The 24004-nt window shown below is 40.2% G+C and overlaps 1 protein-coding gene across 1 annotated transcript in view; it reads right to left on the bottom strand.

Moving 5' to 3' along the window:
* MYH15 (myosin heavy chain 15) overlaps positions 1 to 24004 on the bottom strand; it is a 154194-nt gene that overhangs the window by 110199 nt on the left and 19991 nt on the right. Inside the window, exons 10-14 of the mRNA XM_072812239.1 lie at positions 18164 to 18267; positions 16791 to 16929; positions 6783 to 6901; positions 1808 to 1957; positions 1049 to 1219 (exon numbers count right to left, since the gene is read on the bottom strand). Of these exons, the coding sequence (XP_072668340.1) occupies positions 1049 to 1219; positions 1808 to 1957; positions 6783 to 6901; positions 16791 to 16929; positions 18164 to 18267 (683 nt within the window). The remainder of the gene's footprint in view (positions 1 to 1048; positions 1220 to 1807; positions 1958 to 6782; positions 6902 to 16790; positions 16930 to 18163; positions 18268 to 24004) is intronic.

Genomic DNA, 24004 nt, shown 5'->3' with positions numbered 1-24004 from the left:
CTCAGAGTTTGGTTCGTTAACATATTATTTTTTTTAATCAGCCTGTCCTCCCTCTACAAAGCTCACTGGCTATAAAATAATAAAATCAATGTGACGTCCATTCCTGTTAAGAATAGTGGCTATTTTCAAGGAAGATATCGTTTCATCTAAAGCTCAACAAATAAAGTTGATGGGACACTGATCAATAAAACCCAAGGCCCACAAAGACAGGGAGAGGTCAATCACCCTAGCTCCTTCCTGGCAGGGCTGTTGAGAACCAGATGCAACCACTTAGCCAAAGAGAGCATTTCGCACGTTGAAGGCACTAGGCGTTGGCCTTCTCAGACTTGACTCCAGAATTCACTGCAATCCAGTCATAGCAAGACACTCCACCATGCATGCTCCCATGGACAAAGCCACAGAAAACACTGTGCTCAATTCCCCCAGCTAACCCAGTTCGTCTTTCCCAGAGCACCCGGAAAGACTTCGGAGTACAAGAACATCATTGAATTCAGGAACCATACACTGCAGCTAATTTACTAATAAGCCATGAAGTATTGTCATAAATTACTTAAACTAACTGGTACTTGTCCAATTAAATGAACAAACTACATCCTGCAAGGTAGAGGCCCTTGAGGATTTATGACAGTTGTTTGTTTGCATGCTAATTTGCCAAATTTCGTTAAGCTGCTCTGGGTCTACTCATTCACCTTATGCTAATCAGCCAGGCCCTACAGTGCTCATATTTTCAGCTCTGTGTTTTTCCAGTCAAGAGCATGACCATTTTTAATCTCGACAAGTTTCCTCACGCATTAACAGTGGAGGCCATGCATAAGCAGCCTACGTGCAGCGACAGTCTGTGTGGGAGATGATGGAGCGCATAACCGACGTGAGGGTTGAGTTAGGTTGCCACAGGTGCTGCACACAACGCCCACTAAGAGAAAATGCACACAGCTCCCCTGCCCCATTTCCCATCCCCTGACAGAGCCCGAGTCCTAATATGGATCAATATGGCAGCAGGGACAGTTCTCCTTAAATGAAAATGAATGAGGAGAAAAACAAGAATTACCTTCTCCACGAGATCTATGCAGGCTTGTAAATCCAGACCAAAGTCGATGGACACCCAGCCAATGCCTTCCTTCCTGTATTCCTCTTGCTCCAGAACAAACATGCGCTGATTAAAGAACTGTTGTAATTTTTCATTGGCAAAATTAATGCAAAGTTGCTCAAGGCTGTTATACTTCAAAGATGTGATTAGGTGGGGAGAAGAGACAAAAGTAAAATTGACCAAATGGTAACTATTTGAGGTGATGGACAGGTTAACTAATTTGACTGTGATTATTTCACAACGCAAACATGTGGCAAACCAGTAAGTTGTATATCTTACACATATAAATTTTTTAATTGTCAAATATATCTCAATAAAAAATATAATAAAATTGAGGTCCACTTGGAAAAATGTAGAGAGAATATCATAACCACAATCACATGATGGCAAATAGACCCAATGAGTAACGATTCTTCAATTAAATCCTTAGCTCCTTCAAATATACTAGCAAACTAAAAATTATAACAATAACATGTAATCATATCAAAATGCAAAATCATAAAAGGTTCTTTTATTTCTATTTATCTTTATTTGAGGCTGAATTTTTATTTTTATTAATTATTATGTATTAATATTAATAATAGCTCTTTTCCAGCCAGGGTGGCCCTTAAGTTTTCACAGAATGAATCTCCTCACGTTCTGCCTTTTCGGATGTTCAATTCACATTTTCTGATCTCCTTGTAAACACACATTGACTTCATTTTAATTCGATATACTTACATCAAGGATTTCAAAACCAGTGATGTCAAGAATGCCGATGAAGAATTGCCTTGACAGCTTGGCATCCAGCGCCCTGTTGATTCGTGCCACCAGCCACTTAAACATCCTTTCGTATATTGACTTGGACAGGGCACCAACAGCACAGGTCACCTGGAAATCACATTGGAAGCACCTCACATCTGCCAGCAGTGTGCATTCTAATCCCGGGCATTTTTTAATCAGCAGCTAGTAAAATCGGGATCTATTTAGTGCCTTTCTGTGTGGTTCTAGCATGCTGCTGAGATGATACAGGAGAGGAAATTTAATACAATGAGAAGAAAGGGAGAGGAAGCAAGGAAAGGAGGAGAGGGAAAGAAACCTAGAGGCGAGCCAGCCTGATGCCTCCTTGCCAGACACTTCTATGAGAGAAATCATGTTCCTATTATCAAAGGACCACCTTTCTGGGGGTAGAGTGGTAATGCATCCTAAAGCCTTGCCATTCCAAGTATGGTTCTAAGACCTGCAGCATCAGCATCACCTGGGAGCTTGTTAAAGACGCCGACTCTCAGCATCTCAGCATCCAGTCCCAGACCTATGAATGTGAACCGGTGCTCTAACACGATCCCCCGCGGACTCCTGTGCACCATTAAGTTTGGAAAATGCCGGTAGAACAGGTCAGGGATCTGGAATGCCTAGCCCTTGTTGCTGCTAATAAATTGTATAACCTTTGGTAACTGGCCTAACCTCTCTAGATTGAAGTGTCTTCACCTGAATAAAGTTCTTGAAGGTTCTTTCTAGCCTCAGCCTCCACATTCTCTACTCTACCAGTTCCCAGGGGTGCTCTCAACTTCCTGTGGCAATTTAATGCATCAATCTGACTCAGATCGTCCTACTGTAAAACCCAGGCTGCCTTTCCCCTCCCTGGAGGTGTGCGGCAAAGGCTCTAATGTAACCTACTGGGGAGAGCTCCAGCCTCTGTGCTGGTTGATGCTGTATAAATGCAGATGCTACTTCCATGACGCAAAGGTGCTGCTATAGTAGCGGGTTTCTGACAGACTCCAAGTAGGAGTGGATTTCAGCTGGACCTTCTCCAAGCCTGGAAGCAGAATGTGCTCCAACCGCTTAACATTTAAAATAGGCCTAGCCCATCCATCCTTCAGCTGCCCAGGAGCGAGCACGCAGCAGGAGCCAGTTGGTGTCTGGTGTTGATTTAGTTATGAGTCACCCACTCTCTGATCAGTTATCTTGAGTCATTTCCACAGTAATCCATAAGCCGGATGGCATCACAGTTTTTTATTATGGGCGTCAAGAGCACACCCGCACAAATAAAGCACTAAGAAGGATTTTTATCCCCCAGAGCCCTGAGGAAATCATTCTCTGTCTACAGCAGTCACTTTGAAACTTTCAAAAGAACGTGACAAACTTGCTTACCCACCTTTTAATTCCCTAAATATTCAGAAGTGGGGGTGGAGAGTAATGAAGAAACAGGAAGAGAGCTTGAAGATGTGGTCACAGGAAGAAATAGAAGATATGGTGTCTGCTGGCTGAAACCAATAAACCAGCATACAGCTTACAGATTAATCATTTTCATTATTTTTCAGCCAATGAAGGAGGAATCAGGCAGCTAGACCCACACTTCCACCTTTTGAGGACTACATGGACTCATTCCTTAGCTCTTTTTCAAATGAACTCACAGAAGACTGATCATTGGGGAGCAATCATGAGCAATAGAACAAAAACCACCACCAAAAAGAAATGGAGTCAAACAGCCATGTTTGCAACCACACTGATCCCTGCCTTGCTCATCTGCAAAACGACATTAAAATATGCTTCTGCTAAGGTTGTAGGGAGAGAGTCAACGAGACAGAGGGTGTAAATATGTGTAACACAAGATTCGGCCCCCTGGAACCCAATAAATGTTAGTCTCACTCTCCCATCCCCCTTTCTGCTTTTATTACTTCCCCAACTTCACTCTAGTATTTACTATGCTACCCTGAGAAGCTAACTTTTGTAAGGTTCACGTCTTTAACTACAAAATGGAAATGGAAATAAGATCAATTTTGTAGGGGCACCTGGGTGGCTCAGTCAATTAACCGTCCGACTCTTGATATCAGCTCAGGTCATGATCTCAGGGTTGTGAGATTGAGCCTGGTGTTGGGCTCCATGCTGAGCATGGAACCTGCTTAAGATTCTCTCCTTCTCCCTCTGCCCCTCCCTCTGCTCAAACCCTTTCTCTCTTAAAAAAAAAATCAATTTAGTAGGCTTGTTATCAGATTAAATGAGATAGCCATACAAAGCACATGCTTAGTGGTTACTATTATGATTTTTTTATTATGAATCTTTTAAAAATTAAGACAACTTATTTCTAACAGGCATAGTTAGAACTCTCATGGAATCATAAAATACTGGACCCAAAGGGTCTTAGTTCTTATTAATCATGTATAGTGGCTCTCAACTGGGGATGGCACCCTGCCCCTGAAGGAGGAGTGCATTTGAAAACAGGGAGTGTGTTTTTTCCAATTATCAGCATGACTGAGGGTTACTGGCAGTTAGCACCTGGGAGCAGGAATGCAAAACCTCTACAATGTGCAAGATACACTCACATCTGAAGGACTGTCCCATTTAGATGCCAGTCACCCCTCCACTAAGACACAAAGGATTCCAACCTCTTCACCGGATGCTCAGAGAGGTGAAGATATTTGACCGAGATCCCAGAGTTAGTCAGCATTAGAGTTAGAATCAAATTTTGTAAATGTTAACACTGCAAGAATTTTTGCCATCTTTTGCAATTGTCATCAACAGAGCATATACATCTCTATTCTTAGCAGTGGCAATTGTCTCTATAAAGTCAGTAAAATTCCTAAGAAAAGAAAAGCCTTACAGTGTGCTTTCTTACGCTCTCTCCAGGAGTAAGAGAAAGAGAAAGAGAGAGAGAGGATGGAAGATGAGGATTTTTTTTTTCTTTTAGTGTTGGATAATAATACATTAGCTTGCTTCACTGGTTCTATTATAGTAAAGGCTGGTGGTAACTCAGTTCCTGAGAACACAATATTAAAGAGGCGAAGGTTTGATTTCAGTCCTCCTCTGGGCTCATTAGTTTTACACAGAGCAAGTCCCTGTTCTATAATCATAGCATGTCATGCATGCATGTCGTGGCGAATGTGTTAAAAAGCAAGAAACTGCCAAACACTCCTAGCCTCACTACAAGAAATAGCTCAACTCCTTGTCCTGCTGATCTTGGCTCAAATTGAGCTCGGTATTTAGTTCATCTCAACATCTACGGAGCACTTACTGCTTGCAGGGCACTGTGCTAGGGGCAAGGGGTACTAAAATGAATTAATCATAGTCCATGGCCTCAAGGAGCTCCAGTGATGAGGGAAAACAATGATGGAAACTACTGCTTTCAGTACAGTATTAGGATAGAGGTAGAATTATTGATTTATAGAGTAAGCTAAACTAGGAAAATGCTGAAATGCTATAAATAACACAGTCACATCAGATGCTTTAATATACCAAAAAGCAAGAGAGTTGATTGTCAGCAAAATCATTGTCTTCTATCACGAATGTGTGCGTGTGTCTATCTCATTTTCAGATTTAGAACGTATGTAGAGTAAGACAATCTAAATGTCACCTGCATATTAGTGTGTGCCCTTTGCAGTGTTACTTATGTTCCCTAACCCTCAGATTCCCCAACTGGGAAAACATCAGTATTCCTGCTCTATTTACCTCTGAGTATTGGTGAAAGAACAGGAGACAATGCCCGTGAATGCTTTATACATGCTATACATCATCATACCCCTCCCTCTCTCCAGAAAGACATTTCTCAGCCCTCCTGTGGCTAAGAGGGTAATCTGACTAATTTTCACCAATAGAATATCAATGGAAATGATATCACTTCTAGCCCCAAGCAGTTGAGGTGGGTGTACTTTTTGAACAGAAATGATCTGTTCACCTTGTGCAGCAACTGTGGAGGCCATGTGTTCCAGGTGTCTAACTATCGTACGGAACAAGGCTGTTCAATCTGTATTGGACTTGATGTAGGGAATAAATATTTCACTGTCAAGTGAGATTTCAGTGTGTATGTGTTACTGCAGCATGGTTATCACATACTGACTAATGTGCATTAGAGATGTAAATTATTATTTTGAAATGTACTAGCATACTTAGATGGTCTCATTTTCTGGCAGCCCTGGGAACATATATTGCATTCTGACAAAGCCTCAGGATCAACAGTCCTCATAGCACTTGTTATTTTACCATTAAAACACTCTTCTGGATGCTGCACAAAATCTACATGACCTTCTGTTTCTCATTTCTGCTCTCCATACCCCTCCTTTAAATACTAACTTCAGCCTATATACATATATTTTTAAAGATTTATTTATTTATTCATGAAAGGTACATAGGCAGAGAGAGACACAGACTCCCTGTGGGGAGCCCAACATGGGACTCAATCCCAGGGCCCTGGGATCATTCCCTGAGCCAAAGACAGACACTCAACCACCAAGCCACCCAGGTGCCCTTCAGCCTATATTTTATTTTATTTTTTTTTCAGCCTATATTTTAAAACCCTATCTCAACCAATGTGCCTGTTACTCTAAAAAGTCAATATTCCAAACAGGTGGGGGATGCCAATTTGCCGATTTTATTCATGTCAGGAACTAATAGCTTTGAAAGCATCTTAGCTGGACAACAAAGATGTTGGTCACAAGTTAACGGCTTGCTACATCTACAAAGAGACTTGCTACCTGCAGGAAAACTGTCAAACAGCATATTAAGAATCTGGAAAAATTCTTTACACGAGAGCATTTACTGTGCTATGCATCACAAGTGAAAGCATTCCAAATATGCATCACTGGAGCTTTCTTGCCCTTTTTTTTTTTTTTTTAATAGAAGCTCTTGTTGCAGACATCAGAAGCCAAAAAATAACAAGTACAATATGTATACAATTATTATAAGATCATAGAGTCCTAATGCTCTGGAAATATCACCTTACCTGTTCTACATTTTGACCTCTAGTAACATATTCATTACCAACTTTGATTCTAGGGTGGATCAAGCCCTTCACCAACTCAGAGGAGTTAATGCCCATAAGGAACGCAGCTTTGTCAGCACCTGGTCAGAGAAAAGGAAGGAAGAGGAGGAGGGAAGTGGGGAGAGGAAGGAGCAAGGAAAAAAGGGAAGAGAAAGGAAGGGAAAACACTGTTAAAATTCATTCCATTATAGTCAAACAGACTCCCCAGAGGACAAGAGAATAGTGGGTTTAGACAGATGTAGCAAGGTAGACTGTAGTTTTGAAATAAAATGCTTGAATCCTAAATGTTTAAAAGACTTTAGTTCTTAGAAATGGAAATCAGACCACAATGAAATGTCACTTCACACCCACTACACTCGCTATAATCAAAAAAGACAATAAGAAGTGTCAGTGAAGGTGTAGAGAAATTGGAACCCTCATACATTGCTCGTTGGAATGTAACATGATCTGGCCACTATGGAAAACAGTTTGGCAACTACTAAAAAGTTAAATAGAGTTACTCTAGGAACCAGAAATTCTATTGCTGGGTATAGACCAAATAGAAGTGAAAAATATATGTTCACACACAAAAAACGCACACAAATACTTTTAGCAACATTCTTCATAACAATAAAAAGTTGAGAAAACCCTAAATGTCCATCAACTGATGCATGGATAAACAAAATGCAGTATATAAATACAACAAAAACTTTTTCAGCCATGAAAAAGGAATGAAGCGTTGACGCATGCTACAACATGGATCACACTTGAAGATGTTATGCTAAGTGAAAGAAGCCAGAAACAAAAGGCCGTAGGTTGTGTGATTCCAATTATATGAACTGTCCAGAATTGGCAAATCCAAAGAACAGAAAGTACCCCTGTGGTTGCTAGGGAGCAAAGGGAATGGAAAGTAACTACCAATGGGCACACAATTCTTCTTGTGTTGTTTTTTCTCAAGTTTTTATTTAAAATCCAGTTATTTGAGATACAGGATAATACTGGTTTCAGGTATAGAATAGGATTCTTTTTGAAGTAATGGAATGTTCTGCAATAGATAGTGATAATGGCTACACGGTCTTGTCAATCTGCTAAAACTCAGTGAGCTGCATACTTTAAAAGGGTGGATTTTATGGTATGGTGAATTATACCTCGGTTGTAAAAAGAATCTTTCTTGATACTGACCCTCTTCTAAAAAGAAATACTTATCTGACAGACATGGAAAATCTCATCTTTATTATTTGCCTATTTTTCCCTACTACATATGTACTTGTAGATTCTTTCAAAGAAATAGGCACTTGGGCCAAATAGTCTGAAAATTCAAGAAACCACCAATAATCAACAGAAGCCAGGACACTTCTATCAAAAACTTTTCTTCTCCGGCCAAGTCTCTGCTCCATAGTGCCCTCTGCTGCCCAACAGGAATACTTACAACCCACACAATGGCTTTTTTCTAAAACAGTGCTTCGGTTTTCTGTTTTCTAAGGAACGTGGGGAGGAATGAGTGTTATCAGAGAAAAGTAAATACCCATGTATTACATCATGTGTTCTTTAAGATGACAATAATAGAAGAGAAAGCCACAGGCAAAGGGTTATAAGCACATTTCCAGTTGTGTACTTCTTCAGTTATCAAATAAAAGGAGTATTTCACTCACCTGAGACAGTGCATCCTACATTTTTAGATGAATTCTGATAAATGCTAGTATATCTGATGTTCTCACTTTGTAAAATAACATCTTAGAAAAGAAGGAAATATAGTCTTTCCTTCACTAAGAAGTACAAGATTTCCTGAGCAATAACCACAAACAGGGAATAAAGTAAAAACAATTAGAGCGCTATATGTCATTTTTATTATCTATATCCATTTCCTTTTGTGGGCCTTTGAAATTCTCACAAAGGCTTAAAAAGCTTGAAGTGTGTATTTGCTTGTTAACTAAAATCAATACACATTATACATACATTTCTACCAGCCTCACACCTACTCCATGTCAGCGATAATGGCCCAAGTCCTCAGTTGCTATGAAACCTTTCAAAATGCAAAGCCCATTTGGGAAAATAAACGGAAAAATCAAAAGTAGAGCAGATGTGTTCATCCAATGCTGAGATATCTCTGCTAAGAGTGCCATGTTTGGAGACCAAAGCATAGTTATTTCAAGTGGAGAACCCAGTGGATCAGAATCATAGCCCTTTTGCACTGGAAGAGACTTTAAAGAACACATTAGCTAGAATGAAAATATTTAAAAGAAAGAGAGAAATGTAATGTGCCTGATGAATCTGAGTGGACATGAATACTAACCGCTTATGTGAAGAATGAACAATTCTGCAATATCTGCTCAGGAAAAAAAGACAGGAGTTCAGTTTTCTCAGCTTTGGAAGCATTTAGATGGACAATACAGATAATAATAGTCTCAAACTCATATCTTTTTCCAGTGTGAAGGACAGTCTTTTGAGTCTATTTTTATCCATGAACAAAGGAAACCCAAATTCTCTGTACAATATCTCACCGTAGGCTCTACCAGAAATAGTATCCAACATTACAGAATCATTTCCCACCCACTCCAGAGATAGTTAAGAACCTACAGAGAAGTAGTATACCTTGCATTTATCCTAGAGGTATACGTTACACATTCTCCAGTTTTTTGTTGTTTTGTTTAGACAAGAAACGATAGTCCTCTTATTCTAAAACAGAAATTACTTCATTTGCACTAAAAGTTTCACAAGCAAGGTGAAAATAGTTTAAGTCTATGAATAAGTATCCATCTGACATCCAGGAAATGTTTATTATGGACACAGCAAGGTCTATAAACACATTTTCATCATATGACCTGATGTGTTTTCAAAAGAGGCTTTATGAATTTCCCACCATCATGCCCTAGGACCTTGTGAATAAACCCACGGATTTTAATTAGGCTGTCTGATAGTTTAGCTAGAGCAGGTGTTCTCAAACATTGGTGTGGATCAGAATAGCCTGGAGAGCTCATAAAGGCCAAAGGACTAGGCTTACTGAAGGTGATTGGGGTGTAGGCCCTATTCTTAACCTGCTCCCCAGGTGATTCTGACATACATGAAGATTTGAGAACAGAGTCCACATTATAGTGTTGAGGAAACTTGGCTGCACATTGGAGTCACCTGGCAAGATGTCAAAAACAGACAATGATACCTGTACCTAATCAGATTGGTCTGAGTGAGGCCTGAGCTTCAGAAATTTCAAAGCTCCATGGGTGGGCCCATTGTGCAGCCAAGTTTGAGAACTATTCTCTAGAGAGTGGTAGCCAGTTCTAGTAAGTACATGTTTTTAAGATTTTATTTATTTATTTAAGAGCTCACACATGTGATCAGGGGGAAGAGCAGAGGGGTAGTGAGAGGAAGGGGGAAAGAATCTCAAGCCGACTCTGTGGTGAGCGTGGAACCCGATGCAGGGCTCAATCCCACAACCCCAAGATCTTAACCTGAGCTGAAACCAAGAGTCAGAGGCTTTCCTGATGAGACCCTCAAGCACCTCTAGTAAATACATTTTGAAGTCAAGAAGATAGAAAGAAGTCTGACTTTACCTGAAAACAAGTAAGGGGATAGGGAAAAACAAAAGGCAACCTTTTCCAACTACAATTTCATCCCAGTTCCATCCGATATGTAAACAATCAGATATAAAGAAAGGAACAAAGTCCAACTTTGTCAATCCACAACCTGGCTAATGTGGAAGAGGGGTTAAAAGAATGATATCAATTGTTAGCCTTTTATGTAGGGTCATAATAGGATTTCGGAGCTGTTCACATTTTACTAATTTATTGAACAACGTTTACTAAGCACTTGCTATGTGCAAGGCCTAAGTGCTAGTCTGTAACAAGAGATAGAAAAAAGGCAAAAAAATATTGGCATCAAGGAGTTTATAATCTATGAGAGTAAATAAACAAAAAACAAGCCAGTAAAACAACTGCTTATCAGAGACCAAGAAATTGCTTATTATGAAAGTTTGAAAGAGGGAGAGATCCCTTCTGGACTGCCTGACCAGGGAAGATTTGAAATGAATAGTATTTGATCTGAGCCTTGAAAGATGAGAAGGATTTTGATAGGCAAATACAAGAGAACAAGAATTTCTGAGACAGAACAGCATGACTTACAGGCATTGCAGTAGGAGAGAGCAGGTATGTCAAAGACTGGCCACAAAGTCAGGGAGTGAGCAATAAACTGAGTAAAGCGAGTGATTTCTGGTCACAGAAGACTTTTGACACCACTCATTATAAAGTATTCATTGAATAATGAGGAAACTTTAAAGGGACTACATGGCATAGAGTCAGGCTTCACAATGATTAATTTTGTGCAGATTTACAAGACTGACCAGAGCAAGAAGAGTAGAAAGAATGTGAATCCATTACAAGATACCAACATGCAAGGGGTTGGTAGTCTAAATTGGTAATAAAGAAATGGGAAAAGACTGGGGAACATGACCAAGAGGGTTCTGACCTAAGAAGTAGAGGGAAGAGCAGCATCGTGAATACAAATACAGAAGTCAACAGGAAGACATCACATGGGAGAAGAGGATAAGAGTTTTAGCCATGCAATTTAGGGTGGTACCAGATTAGTCAGTAGAATGTGAGAAATGTAGGATTGGCACTTGAAAGAGGCAAGAATGCCCCATTTGGTTTGGGTACCCTCTCCCTTTACACCCTCCTCTCTATCTGTCCAGCTCTTTCAATCTTCCCTCCATGATTAACTGAGGGTGGGGGTAAGGGGGCATCACCAAAGCTTAATACATTATCAGCCCTTAGAAATCAATAAGAAAAAGTCAATTGTTCCAAACAAAAATTTTCTCAATTTTAAAAGTGGGCTAGGGATGGAAACAAAAATCCAAAAATGAGGCTATGCAAATAGGTAACATACAAAAATTAACTTTATTAATAGTTAAATATAAAACAAAAGCTGGCTACTTGGCAATAGAAAAATAACTGTTGGGGATCCCTGAGTGGCTCAGCGGTTTAGTCCCTGCCTTCGACCCAGTGTGTGATCTTGGGAGTCTCCGGCTCAAGTCCCACATCAGGCTCCCTGCATGGGGCCTGCTTCTCCCTCTGCCTGTGTCTGTGCCTCTCTCTCTCTCTCTCTCTCTCTCTCTCTCTGTCTCTCATGAATAAATAAATCTTTTTTTTTTAAGAAAAATAATATTAGTGAACTTAGTGCAAAAGTTATTTTCAGAAATTACTGATGGGAATGTAAATGGTAAAACATAGGTCAGCTTGAGAACAAAAATTTACTCAGAAGTTTACTGAGGAAAAACATATGTATCTCTGAATCTGTAAGGACGTTCACCAAAATTTTGCTCATGATGACATAAATATTCAATAATAATAGATATTTAATCTATCTGTACAATGGGACATTTTGTAGCCATCTAAAAAGATATTTCAGAAAAGATGCCAGATATTTATGTATAATTTAGTAAAAAAATCTAGTATGAAGAATATGTAAATATATATTTTATCTTTAAAAGTTCCCTGAACATATTCAACTATAAAAACATGAAAGATATGTTCTGTGGCATTAATGGTGATTGTCCCTAAATAAGTAGGATCCATTTAATAATTATCTACTACTAATGTGCCAGGCACTGTCTTAAAACTTATAAACACAGCACAGAACACACCAAATTAAGTCCCTGCTTTTATGGAGCTTACATCTGAGGAGGATTGAGGAGTAGGATGGTCAACCAAAAAATAGATGTATGAACGACATGGAGAAAAAAATAAATATTCAGGGTAAGAGGATAGAGAGCGAAAGAAAGTGGTGGGAGTGGTCAGGGGAGGCTTGTCTGATAAGGTAACATTTAAGAAGTCACCTTAATAAAGTGAGGGAGTGAGAAATGAGGATGCGTAGGAAAAAAAGAGCTCCAGATGAAGGAGGAATCAGTGAAAAAGTCCTGAAACAGGGGTTCCTGCATACTCTAAGAGGAGCAAAGAGAGCAATGAGTCCAAGTGAAGAGAATGAAAGTAGGGAAATGGTAGGTGAAGGCTCTGTACCCTATTCTCAGGATTGAGGTTGGTGGGGGAGGTGGTTGATTCCATACTGAGCCATTCTGTGAACCGGCTGTGTGTCCTACAATTGAACTCAATTCTATCTAAAGGTAGCATCAGATTCCATGGGTCAAGGATTCAGTTCTACAAGACTGTTACTCCCCCACTTCAGAGGTCAGTTGCAAGTCCAGGTTGTCTCCTGGGCTATTGACTCACAGGCTATGGATTCATGGCTCTAGTGACCCCCTCCTTGGGTTCAATTAATTTGCTAGGAGTTCACAGAACTCAGAGAAACATTTTACTTACTATATCAACAGTTTATTTCAAAAAGATATAACTGAGGAATAGTCAGATTGCATAGAGAGCAGAGGACATGGTGTAGGAAAAAAGTACAGAGCCTTGCCCTCTCTAAGAACACTATCATCCCCAAACCTTCATGTGTTCACCAACCTGGAAGCTCCCCAAACCTGTCCTTTTGGGGTTTTGTGGAGGCTTCATTACATGGACATCACTGGTTAAGTCATTGGCCACTGGTGACAGTATTTAGTCTTTAGCCCTCTCCCTGCCACTGTTGGAGGTAGGCCCCAAAAGTGCCATCTCTCTAGTTCCAATGGTGACCAGCTCCCATCCTTAGGTACAGTTTGAAAGTCACCTCATTAACCAAACAAAATCACCTATATTGCTCTCATCACTTAGAAGATTCCAAGGGTTTTAAGAACTCTATGCCAGAAGGAACAGAGATCTAATATTTTTTTTATTATAAATCACAATATCACAGTAGGAGATAGAATTAGAGGGATTTTGAGGTATCATGGAGCACAAGGAGGCTATGATGAGATCTTGGGGTTTAAGTGGGCGCCTGGGTGGCTCAGTCAGTAGAACATCTGACTCAGTTCCAGCTCAGGTTGTGATCTCAGGGTCCTAGGATTGAGCCCTTCATCAGACTCAGCACAGAATCTGCTTGAGGATTCTTTCTCTCCCTCTTCCTTTGCCCTTCTTCATTCCACTTATATAATCTCACTCTCTCAAATAAATAAATATATAACTCTATTAAAAAAAAAAAGGACTTGAGATTTAAGTAGGATGGGAGCTATTGATGAGCCTAGAGTGAGGTGAGGACATGAACTGATTTATACAATGAAAGGATCACCAATGGCTGTTCTGTGTACAACTATCAGTAATGAGAGAAGGGTGAAGACAGAGAGACCAATAAAGAAGCTATTACAGTAATCTGGTAAACGCTGGTTCAGGCTAGAGGGTAGCAGTGGACATGGTCATGGCGAGTAAGTAGTGATGAGCTTTACATGGGTTTAAAGGTAGACACAGCAAGGCAGAGACAAAGAAGTTCAAGATGATGCTAAGAGTCTGGGCAACTGAGAGAATCCAGTTGACATCTACTAAAGACTGAGAAATGAAGAGTTGGTAGCAGGGGCAGAGTGAGATGTAGAGTTCAATACCATACATGTTGTGTTTGAGATGATCACCTAAAGAAAGAACAGAGAGGGGTGGGAGGGATGGGGAGCACACTCTGAGAGTTCCAGTAAAAGGTTCCGAAGCTGCGGGGGGGGGGGGGGGGAAGAGGAGAGGGAGAGGGAGAGGGAGAGGGAGAGGGAGAGGGAGAGGGAGAGGGAGAGGGAGAGGGAGAGGGAGAGGGAGAGGGAGAGGGAGAGGGAGAGGGAGAGGGAGAGGGAGAGGGAGAGGGAGAGGGAGAGGGAGAGGGAGAGGGAGAGGGAGAGGGAGAGGGAGAGGGAGAGGGAGAGGGAGAGGGAGAGGGAGAGGGAGAGGGAGGAAAAAAGAAAAGAAAAGAAAAGAAAAAGAAGAGAAAAGATTCAAGGATGAAGCCCAGCACCCCGATAGCAGTCAGAAGTAGGACAGATGAAGACATCTAGCAAAAACTCTGAGAAGGAACCACCAGGGAGATTGGATGACATTATGCGCTTCATTATAGGTATTTTCTGGTAAATAAGTATACCTAGTTGTCATAAGGAAACCAATTCCTCAAAAAACCATTTCAAAGGGTGGAAAAAGAAAAAAAAAAAAAACCCAAAACCCAAAAAACAAAAACACAAAAACCAAAAAAACAAAGCAACAAAAAGATGTCACAAAAGCGTATCTTAATATGTTAATATAGAAGAGGCTTACACAAGCCACAGGTCCCCTTCCTTCACTTCATTCTCATCTATGCTCAAGTATTCTCTTCCTTCAAGGGATTTTCTGACCACTCTATCTATAAGAATATTATTATTCTTTATTCTTCTGTTCTGCTTGATTTTTTTCATTATGACTTCATGCAAATTTGTCTGTTTCTGTATACAAGCTATCTCCCAACTAGGCAGTCAAGACAGGGATGATATTGTGTTCCCAGGTATATCTCCAGCACCAGAATAGTGCCTGGCCTGTGCACTGGCCTCAAAAATTATTTGATGAATAAAAAAAACCCAATTCATAAATGGGCAAAGTACCTGAATTGATATTTCTCCAGAGAAGATATATAAATGGCCAATATGCACATGAAAAAAAATACTCAACATCACTAATCACTAGGAAATGCAAAACAAAGCCACATGAGATATACTCATTAGAATAGCTATTATAAAAATTTTTAATAGAAAACAATAAATGTTGATGAGTATGTGGAAAATTGGTAGCATTATGCATTGCTTGTGGGAATGTAAAATAGGGTCGCTGCTATGGAAAACAGTGCAGTATGGTTCTTCAAAATAATTTAACATAGAATTACCATTTAATCCAGCGAGTCCATCTCTGGGCATGTATAAAAGAATTGAAAAGCAGGGACTTGAGTAGATATTTAAATGCCAATGTTCACAACAGCATTAATCACAGTAATGAAAGGTAGAAGCAACTCAAGTGTCCATAAACGGGTAAATGGAGAAACAAAATGTGAACTATACATACAATGGAATATTATTCAACTTCAAAAAGGAATGAAGTTCTGACACACACTATAACATGGGTGAATCTTGAAGACGTTATGCTAAGTGAAATAAGCCAGACATAGAAAGACAAATATTGTAGGATTCCACTTAAAGGTGATGCCTAGAGTTGACAAATTCATAGAGACAGAATAATGATTGAGAGGGGCTAGGTAAAGGGGGTAATAGGGAGGTATTAATAGGTACAGAGTTTCAGTTTGGGATGATAAAAAAGTTCTGGAGATGGATACTAGTGATTGGCTGAAGAACAATGTGAATGTACTTAGTATCACTGAACTATCCATTTAAAAACAGCTAAAGTGGTACATTTCATATTATATATATCTTATCACAAATGAAAATATAAAATTTTTCAGAATTATTTGTTGAAAGATTTAACAAATGGGTTTTCTCAGTTTTAGTAGGTAGGAATTTTAACATTAAACGAAATAATTATAATAACTATGCTTCCTTTTCATAATCATGATTTTCTCTTTTAATGTTCATTCTAGACAGATCACTCATTGTAAGATGCCGCAAATCTTTTTTGGCAAGCAGGCAAGACTATAGATTTTTTTTTCATGTGAATAAAACACAAAGGGGGATGAAGCCGGTGTGGTCTCAACCCAATGGAAACTCTACCTTTGGAATTCTAAAGAGCTCTGTCCACACCTCCATGACGTCACTTCATACATCTTCTGGTAATTTTCTCCTTTCTCTGTTTTTTTGTTTTGTTTGTTTTTTGTTTGTTTGTTTGTTTTTTTTCAGCAGGCTCTGTGCTGACAGCAGGGCTACCTCTTCGTCAAACCTATATTACCCTCCTTTAGCAAATTTACTGGCATTGTCGATAATTAAGGATTGCTTCTCATTTTGAGATACATAATCATACATCAGAATGGTGGTTTAAGAGGATGATTTTGAGGAACAGCAATTGAGAGAGATTGCTGATCAGTTTCAACATTTTCAAAAAGCACAAGGTAACTGCAGGGAAAGGGGGGGAAGGCCTGGGGTCGGAGAATTGAAGAGAGTACATGCCATGGCCTCAAAGTAATTCTTACTTTCTATGCCATCTGCTTCCACTTGCTCTTCTCTGGGTTTCTGTTTAAATTTCATGTTTCCAAAGTGCATGATGGCTCCAATGAGTTTATAAGATCCATGCTTCTCATCAGGAAGAAAGCCCAAGATGTCCATGGCCCGCTGTAAAAAGAGAAACAGATGGCCATGTCTTCATTTGCCTAATGGCTGCAGTAAGCACCTCACCCCCGCTGTGTGTCACACCTCCCTACACTCCATGGGCTGTCAAAGGGAATGAAACAGATCGCCACAGCCCGAGGTGTGACAGCTCTGTTCAAAGCAATGCAAATCGGCCCTGTTGGCACTTGGTCACCCGCAGTCTGCTTATCCCTTTAAAAGAGAATTAGGAAGGCTTGTTTAACTTCCAGTAGTTGTAGAACTTTCCTTGGATGCCCTGCCCAACCCCCCAAGCCATTGATCATTAACTGGATCGGAGGTAAATTATTTTGCCTTCCATCATTACGGCAGAAAGTAGTACCGTATCTGATGGGTTGCTTATTTTGGGACCCCCTGCATTGCCACAACTTTATTCAAAGACTAGCAAAGGGAAACATTTCAGAAAAGAAAAAAGCCATGGCACTGAAGAACCGCACCCTAAAAGAAGCCACTGCACGTGGTAAGATATGTGTTCTCACACAGTCCCAGAGGATAGAAATTGGTATAATCTTTCTAGTGGTTAATTTAGAATATGTATCAAGAGACTATAAAAAATTCATAATCCTTGCCTAGTAATTTCACTTTTGGGAATCTAGCATAAGGTGAGTCTAATATATGGAAAAAGCATTTACCTACAAAGATATTTACCACAGTAGAAAACAAAACAGAAAATCTTAGAGTCTAACCATAGGAGAATGGCTGACTACACTATAGGACAAATATCTGATAAAAAATTAAGTAGTCATTTAAATGTTTATGAGGACTTTGTAATAGCACTTGAAAATGTTTATATTACAGGATTAATCAAAAAAGCAAACTCTATACCGAATAGTATATGCAGTGATTGCGATCTTTTATTAAAAAACCCCACCAAACCAACTATATAATAGCAAACCCAAATAGAAAAAAAAAGAATAAAGATTATAAAGATATATACCAAATAAAAACAGTGGTTGCCATTGAGTTGAAACACTTTCCTATCTTTCCACACGTTCCAAAGTTACCAACCTCACAATGTGTATGTACTTTTAGAGTAAATAAGTAAACTTTAAACAGACATAGACTTAAAGGGCCTCCTTGCACCCACCACCCCCAGAGGAAAGAAGGTGACTTCTCCAGGACCCTTTGGAAAAAGGATCTGAAATGCTTTCATTTCTCATTGTCATTTCCAATCTTTGCTTTGATAACTACCAAGCCTTACATCAGTGGCCAGCAATTCTTCAGCATCATCCCAGCTGTCCACAGCAACAACTCCCTGAGAGCAAAAGGGAAAGTCGGAGGGTTCTTCAGACACCAGGAGCATGTCTGCAATGGGAAAACCTTCACTTAAACAGTTAAAGAAATCCACAAGGCTTTAGGAAATAATTGACCAATATTCACAGTTTACTCTTACAGCTGATAGCACACCTGTAAACAAGCCAAAATAAAATCCATATTCTACAGCCAAACCTCTGCAATCAAATTTTGCCCTCTATTAACTTGTCAGTCATGTGTTAATGCCTCCCAAGAGAAGACCGGGCGGACCAAATCCAAAAGCAGATTCAATTGCAGCAACTTGAATTGGTGTGAAACAAACAGATAATGCGTGTTGGCAAAACTTTGAAAACAGGAATTTGGCCTAGATACATGGTCGAGGGCGGAGGACAAAAAAATGTTTTGTAAAATTAGAAGTATAACAGGGCTGAATTTCAAAGGCTAGGAAGCGGGGCAGACCCTGGGGTTGAGCGCCCAGGGAACATTAGCCGTGTAATCCTGTCATATCACGTCTTCCCGGTTAGGAGGCTGAGTCTGTCTTTCAAGGAATCCATAAATCAGCCTCTGTGTTCACCGCTGCAGCTCTGATGGGTCTATGACTCCTGACATGATTCACTTAGTCAGGAAACATAATGCAGGCGGAAGCCAAGGCAGGCTGTCAGCAGCACATCAGCACCCGACTTGGCCACATCACATTAACCACTTACTGCCTAACACTTGCTCCCAATGAAGTTTCTCTGAGCTGATCTGATTTTTGTAATGTTTCCTTTTTAAAATTTATTCTTTTCATTTAAATTCAATTTGCCAACATATAGTATAACACCCAGTGCTCATCCCATCAAGTGCCCTCCTAAATGCCCATCACCCAGTTACCCCGCCCCCCCCACCTCCCCTTCTGCAACCCTTTGTTTGTTTCCCAGAATTAGGGCAAACCATGAGAGACTCCTAACTCTGATTTTTGTGTTCATCACTCAGTGAAGTGAAGCTGCTATCCTCAACCCCAAAGCTCAGAAACAATTGTGCTTTGCAAATGTTCACGGCGGCTTCGTTTGGAAACAACCCAAGTGTCCATCTAGAATTAACAGACTCTTGTTTGTCCATATAACAGATTATTACTCAGCAAACAAAGGAAAGAACTATGAACATATGCTACAGCATCGAGAAATCTCAAAATAATTTTGCTGAGTGAAATAAGCCAGACAAAAAATGAGTATATACTGTGTGATTCCAACTTACAAAATTTGAGAAAGTGCAATCTAATCTATAGTGGCAGGAAGCATATTAGAGGTTGCCAAGAGACTCGGTGGGGAGGGGAAGACTCAGAGGAGTAAGACTCGGGGGCGGGGGGTTACAAAAGATCATGAGAAAACTTTTGAATGGATACATGCATTATCTTGATGGCAGGGATAGTCTCATGCATATATACATATGTCAGCATTTACATTTATGTGGATAATGCTTCAATGAAGCTATTTCACAAAAGTTAAGAAGTAAAAAGAAATTGGGCTAGCCCAAAGAAAATCAAGCTGAATAGATATATTTAATATTTAATAGCAATATAATGCTTAAATCCTTACTTGAGTGATGACTAAAATGTCCCTTAAATGTTAATACTTCTCAGGGATCTTTGTGTTCTTTCTCATGCCTCACTTCATATAAAGAAAAATTTGTTGAGCTCAATGTGCCAGGTACTATTGTAAGTTTTAGAAATACATCCTAAAATACACGGGGAAAAAAATCCTGTCCCTGTGAAGCTTATATTCCAACAGGAGGAGACAGAAATTTTAAAAATAAGTAAAACATATGAAAATATATGGAACGTAAGATGGTAATAAGTACCACGGAGAAAAGTCTCAGGGGAGGGGAGTCAAATGTATTGGCAGCACAGGGGCACCTGGTTGGCTCAGTCAGTGGAGCTTGCAATCCTTGATCTTAGGGTTTTGAGTTTGAGCTCCACATTGGGTATAGAGTTTATTTAAAAATAAAATCTTTAAAACAAAAAGTACTGGTCATACAGAGCTACAGTTTTCAATACAGTGATCTGGGAAGGCCTCCATAAGGTGATATTTCAATAAAGGCCTACAAAAGTTGAGGGAGAGAATAAATAGGGGAGAATGTTCCAGAGAGACAAGAGCAAATGCAAAGGCCCTGAGATGGCGGTTTGCCTGGCATTCTGAGTGGCTAAGGTGGGTCAGGAAGGGGCAAATTGAGGAAGAGGGAGGTGGTAGGTTATGAGGGGCAGAGAGGCATCAAGAGGACAGGTCATAGCTCCTCACAGGCCAGGGTGAGAATTTGGGCATTTATGCTCTCGGTGAGCTAGGAAGACATTGAAGGTTTTTGAGCAGAAGAATGACATCATCTGATTTTTTTTTTTTTTTTAATTTACCATGGCTGCTGGGCTAAAGACAGAGGGAGCAAGGATGGAAGCAGAAATATCAGGCAGGAGACTGTTAAATAATCCAGGAGAGAAATGATGCTATTGACCAGGGCAGTAACAACAGCAATGGTGCGAGAGTCCTCAGAGTGCGGATTTTGAAAGTGGATGGAACACGTGGGAGACACAGAGGAGATGAAGGACAGACCTTAGGCACATTAGATTTGAGATGCTACAACGAATACGTGCTAGAACATAGAAGAATCTCAAAATAATTATCCTGAGTGAAGTAAGCCAGACAAGAACTTTATACTGTATAATTCCATCTTACAAATTCCTAGAATTTTTTCTTTTAAAGTGTTTCATTTTTGTGTAAGCTAAAAGGAAATGGACACACTCAAAAGACGTTGGGCATGTACATTAACCTTATTAAGGGTTCTTCTACACGTCTCTCTTTTCCATAGGAATTTCCCATAAACATCTAAAACCCATAGTTTTTTACTGTATATATAGCCTAAACCACAGCAATCTATGATTCTGTCATTTTACACTGTGTAAAATCATCAGAAAATAGTGATTCCATAGGAAAAAAAATGAGTAGCAAGTAAATTTCATTGTAAGTCATTCAAATAATTTGGTCCTTCTCCAAACCACATAGAGATATAAGAGAGTCAGTTAGCTATGAGTCTGGAATACCGGAGAGAAGTCTGGACTTGTGACCAAAGTGTGGAAGTCATCAGATGCAGATGATCTTTAAAACTGTCAGTCTAGAGGTCACCATGAGATTGATGCGAAGACTGAGCCCCAAGGTGCTCTAAAAGCATAGGTCGGATGAAAGAGACCCACAAAGAAACACCTAGAGATTTAGAAGAGAAACAAGGGAGGGTGGTGTGCTAGAAGCCAAGAGGAGAGAGTCTCAAGGGGGAGGGAGGAATCAGTGGTGTCAAATACCGTCGTGACTCTCAAGGTCAAGAAATGAAAGGTCTATATATTCTTTTGCAAGGCTCATTCATGGCTTCACTGATGACTCTCAAAACTCTATTTTCTGAGCTCCAGACCTAGAACTCCAGCTTCCCACTAGACATTTCAGTGCAGATGGTCATAAGTAGCTTAAACCCAACACTATCGAATCTATGATATTTTCCATGTGTGCCCTGAAGCTATGCCTCTTCTGTGGTTCCTTATGCTGGCAAATATCACCGCCCTACCCAAGCCAGACATGGGGGTGCGATGAAATCTTGTCCTTTCACAGCTCAAATACAGACATCATTTCCATGTAGTTTTTTTTTTTAATTTTCCAGCATTTATTTTTTTTAATTTAAATCTAATTACCCAACATACATCATTAGTTTCAGATATAGTGTTCAATTATCCATGTCTTTGAAATCAAAGTATTTAATCTTTCTTCTCTAGAATAGGTGTATGCTGTTGGAATGAGGTAAGGATATAAAAATAATAGTCTTTTCCCTCAAGGAGGCTACAGGAGGGGGCCAGTAGTAAGGCACCATGGCAGGCCCAAGTGCTACACATGCACTTCTCCCGCCATGCCTACCTGCTTCCAGACGCGTTATTTCTAGAAGTCATAAAAGACACCTAATGGGCTTTTCCTTTATCTCATTAACCAGCAATATGGCTGATGCACTGGCCTACCCATTCACTGGAGCAGCTGTAGTCAACATGAAGTGGTGGCTCTTAAAAATGTACAAACTAAATGCATGAGTGTTTGAGGAACTCTGAAAGGTCTTTAGCTCAAAACATCTTCCCCACTGGGCCTTATCAAAATTTACTTTCAAGGAGCAATGAATTTTAATTGGGTTGAGGCTTGAGGTTACCTCAGAGTATCATGTAAACAGAGCTTCCTTTATTTAATTAATTTCATTTCTATCAAGAGAAATGGCCCTGAGAGAATGTAAAAAACAAACAGTGAATACATTTTTGTGAGACACCATTAGGGCCAGGGAGACTGTCTAGGCCAGAGAAGTCCCTCGCAGAAGATTGTTGACCAGGCTGTAGGCTTGTGGAGAATGGAGAGCGCCTGTCTGGAGGGCTGAGGATAGCATAAAGAGGAGGTGGCACGAGAGGAAGCTGAAGGTGAAAGTCAATTGCTTCACAACTGCAAAAAGTGCAGGCGTCAACCTTCACACAGGTTCACTTCTAGATCCCACTCTGAAGTAGGAGATACAAAGAGCCCTTTAAGAGTAGGTATGATATCATTCAAGGCTTTGTTTCACGTGGCATCCTGACATTAAATTTTACTTTCCGCATAGCTGAATGTTCTCCAAGACTCAGTTGAGTTCACTATGAAAAGAGGAAAAGCTGACATCGGGCAAAACAACAACAATAAAAAACCCTTAAAATCACAAAGTTCTGAAAAAAATTAATAAAAAATTAATAATAATAAAATAAAATAAAAATCACAAAGTTCTGCAGCCAGTACCTCTATACCACATCACCCACCATTACCTGTTTCTCACACTGCCATGAACAGCTGAAGAGGTTGTACACTGCCCAACTCCAGAGAGAATCATTCACAGAGTCTATAGTTTGAATAGTGTTCTCTAGTGTTAGGCAGCGCACAATCTGCAGCACCACAGACACATCTTGTTCCTCCTCACAACCAGTGGGGAGAAAGGGAGTAAACATAGGAGATCAGATCAAGAAAAACCTAATGGGTAAGGGGAGTACAACTTAATATGCTCCAGAGTAGGAGGCCCAGATGCTGACACTGTTTGCGCAGAGGTATTCAGGCCACTAGTAGACAGGTTGGGCGCACCTCTTGGCAACCACCACCATGCATTACTGTCACATACTAAAGTGAGTACTCAAGGCAGTAGGCAAAATGTCAAAGATCCCAAGAGACAAGGACATTTTCTGACCCATGTCCTAGAGTTTATACACCAGTTGAACAGTAAGAATGGATACAATAAAACATAGAAAAAAAAATAGTCAAAGAAGAGAAGAAAACTAGGAAGGGATAGGCAGGACCAAGCCATCCTGTTGGCATTAAGAACAAGAATTTCGAGGAGCCGTATCTGAGGAGACGGAGGGAGTAGGTGGGAGCCACACCTTGAACAAGAGTCAGCCTAAACTGAAAGGTAAGGGGAGGAAGGATGCTCCAGATGAGGCAGAGACTAGTTGAGGGCTGGCTCTGGGTGACACATCACCCCATTTCTTTGGCTCCTTTCTTGGGTGCCCAGGCTCCCGACAGATTCTCCACCCCTGGTTCTCCTGTAGTACTGACAAGTGCTTCTCTTTCAGGAAACTTGGACATAACCCTTACATTGCCAAGGTGGGCCCTCCTGTAACAACCCTCGGGACACTCTGAAACTCTCCTTGGGCAAACATGAATCAAAAGTTTAAATTTTAAAATGTCCCAAAGAATGACCCGTGGTGTGAACAGGTGGACTGACGATA

This window comes from Canis lupus, chromosome 35, assembly GCF_048164855.1.
Source record: "Canis lupus baileyi chromosome 35, mCanLup2.hap1, whole genome shotgun sequence".
NCBI lineage: Eukaryota > Metazoa > Chordata > Mammalia > Carnivora > Canidae > Canis > Canis lupus.
This window is presented reverse-complemented; position numbering and strand designations above follow the sequence as displayed.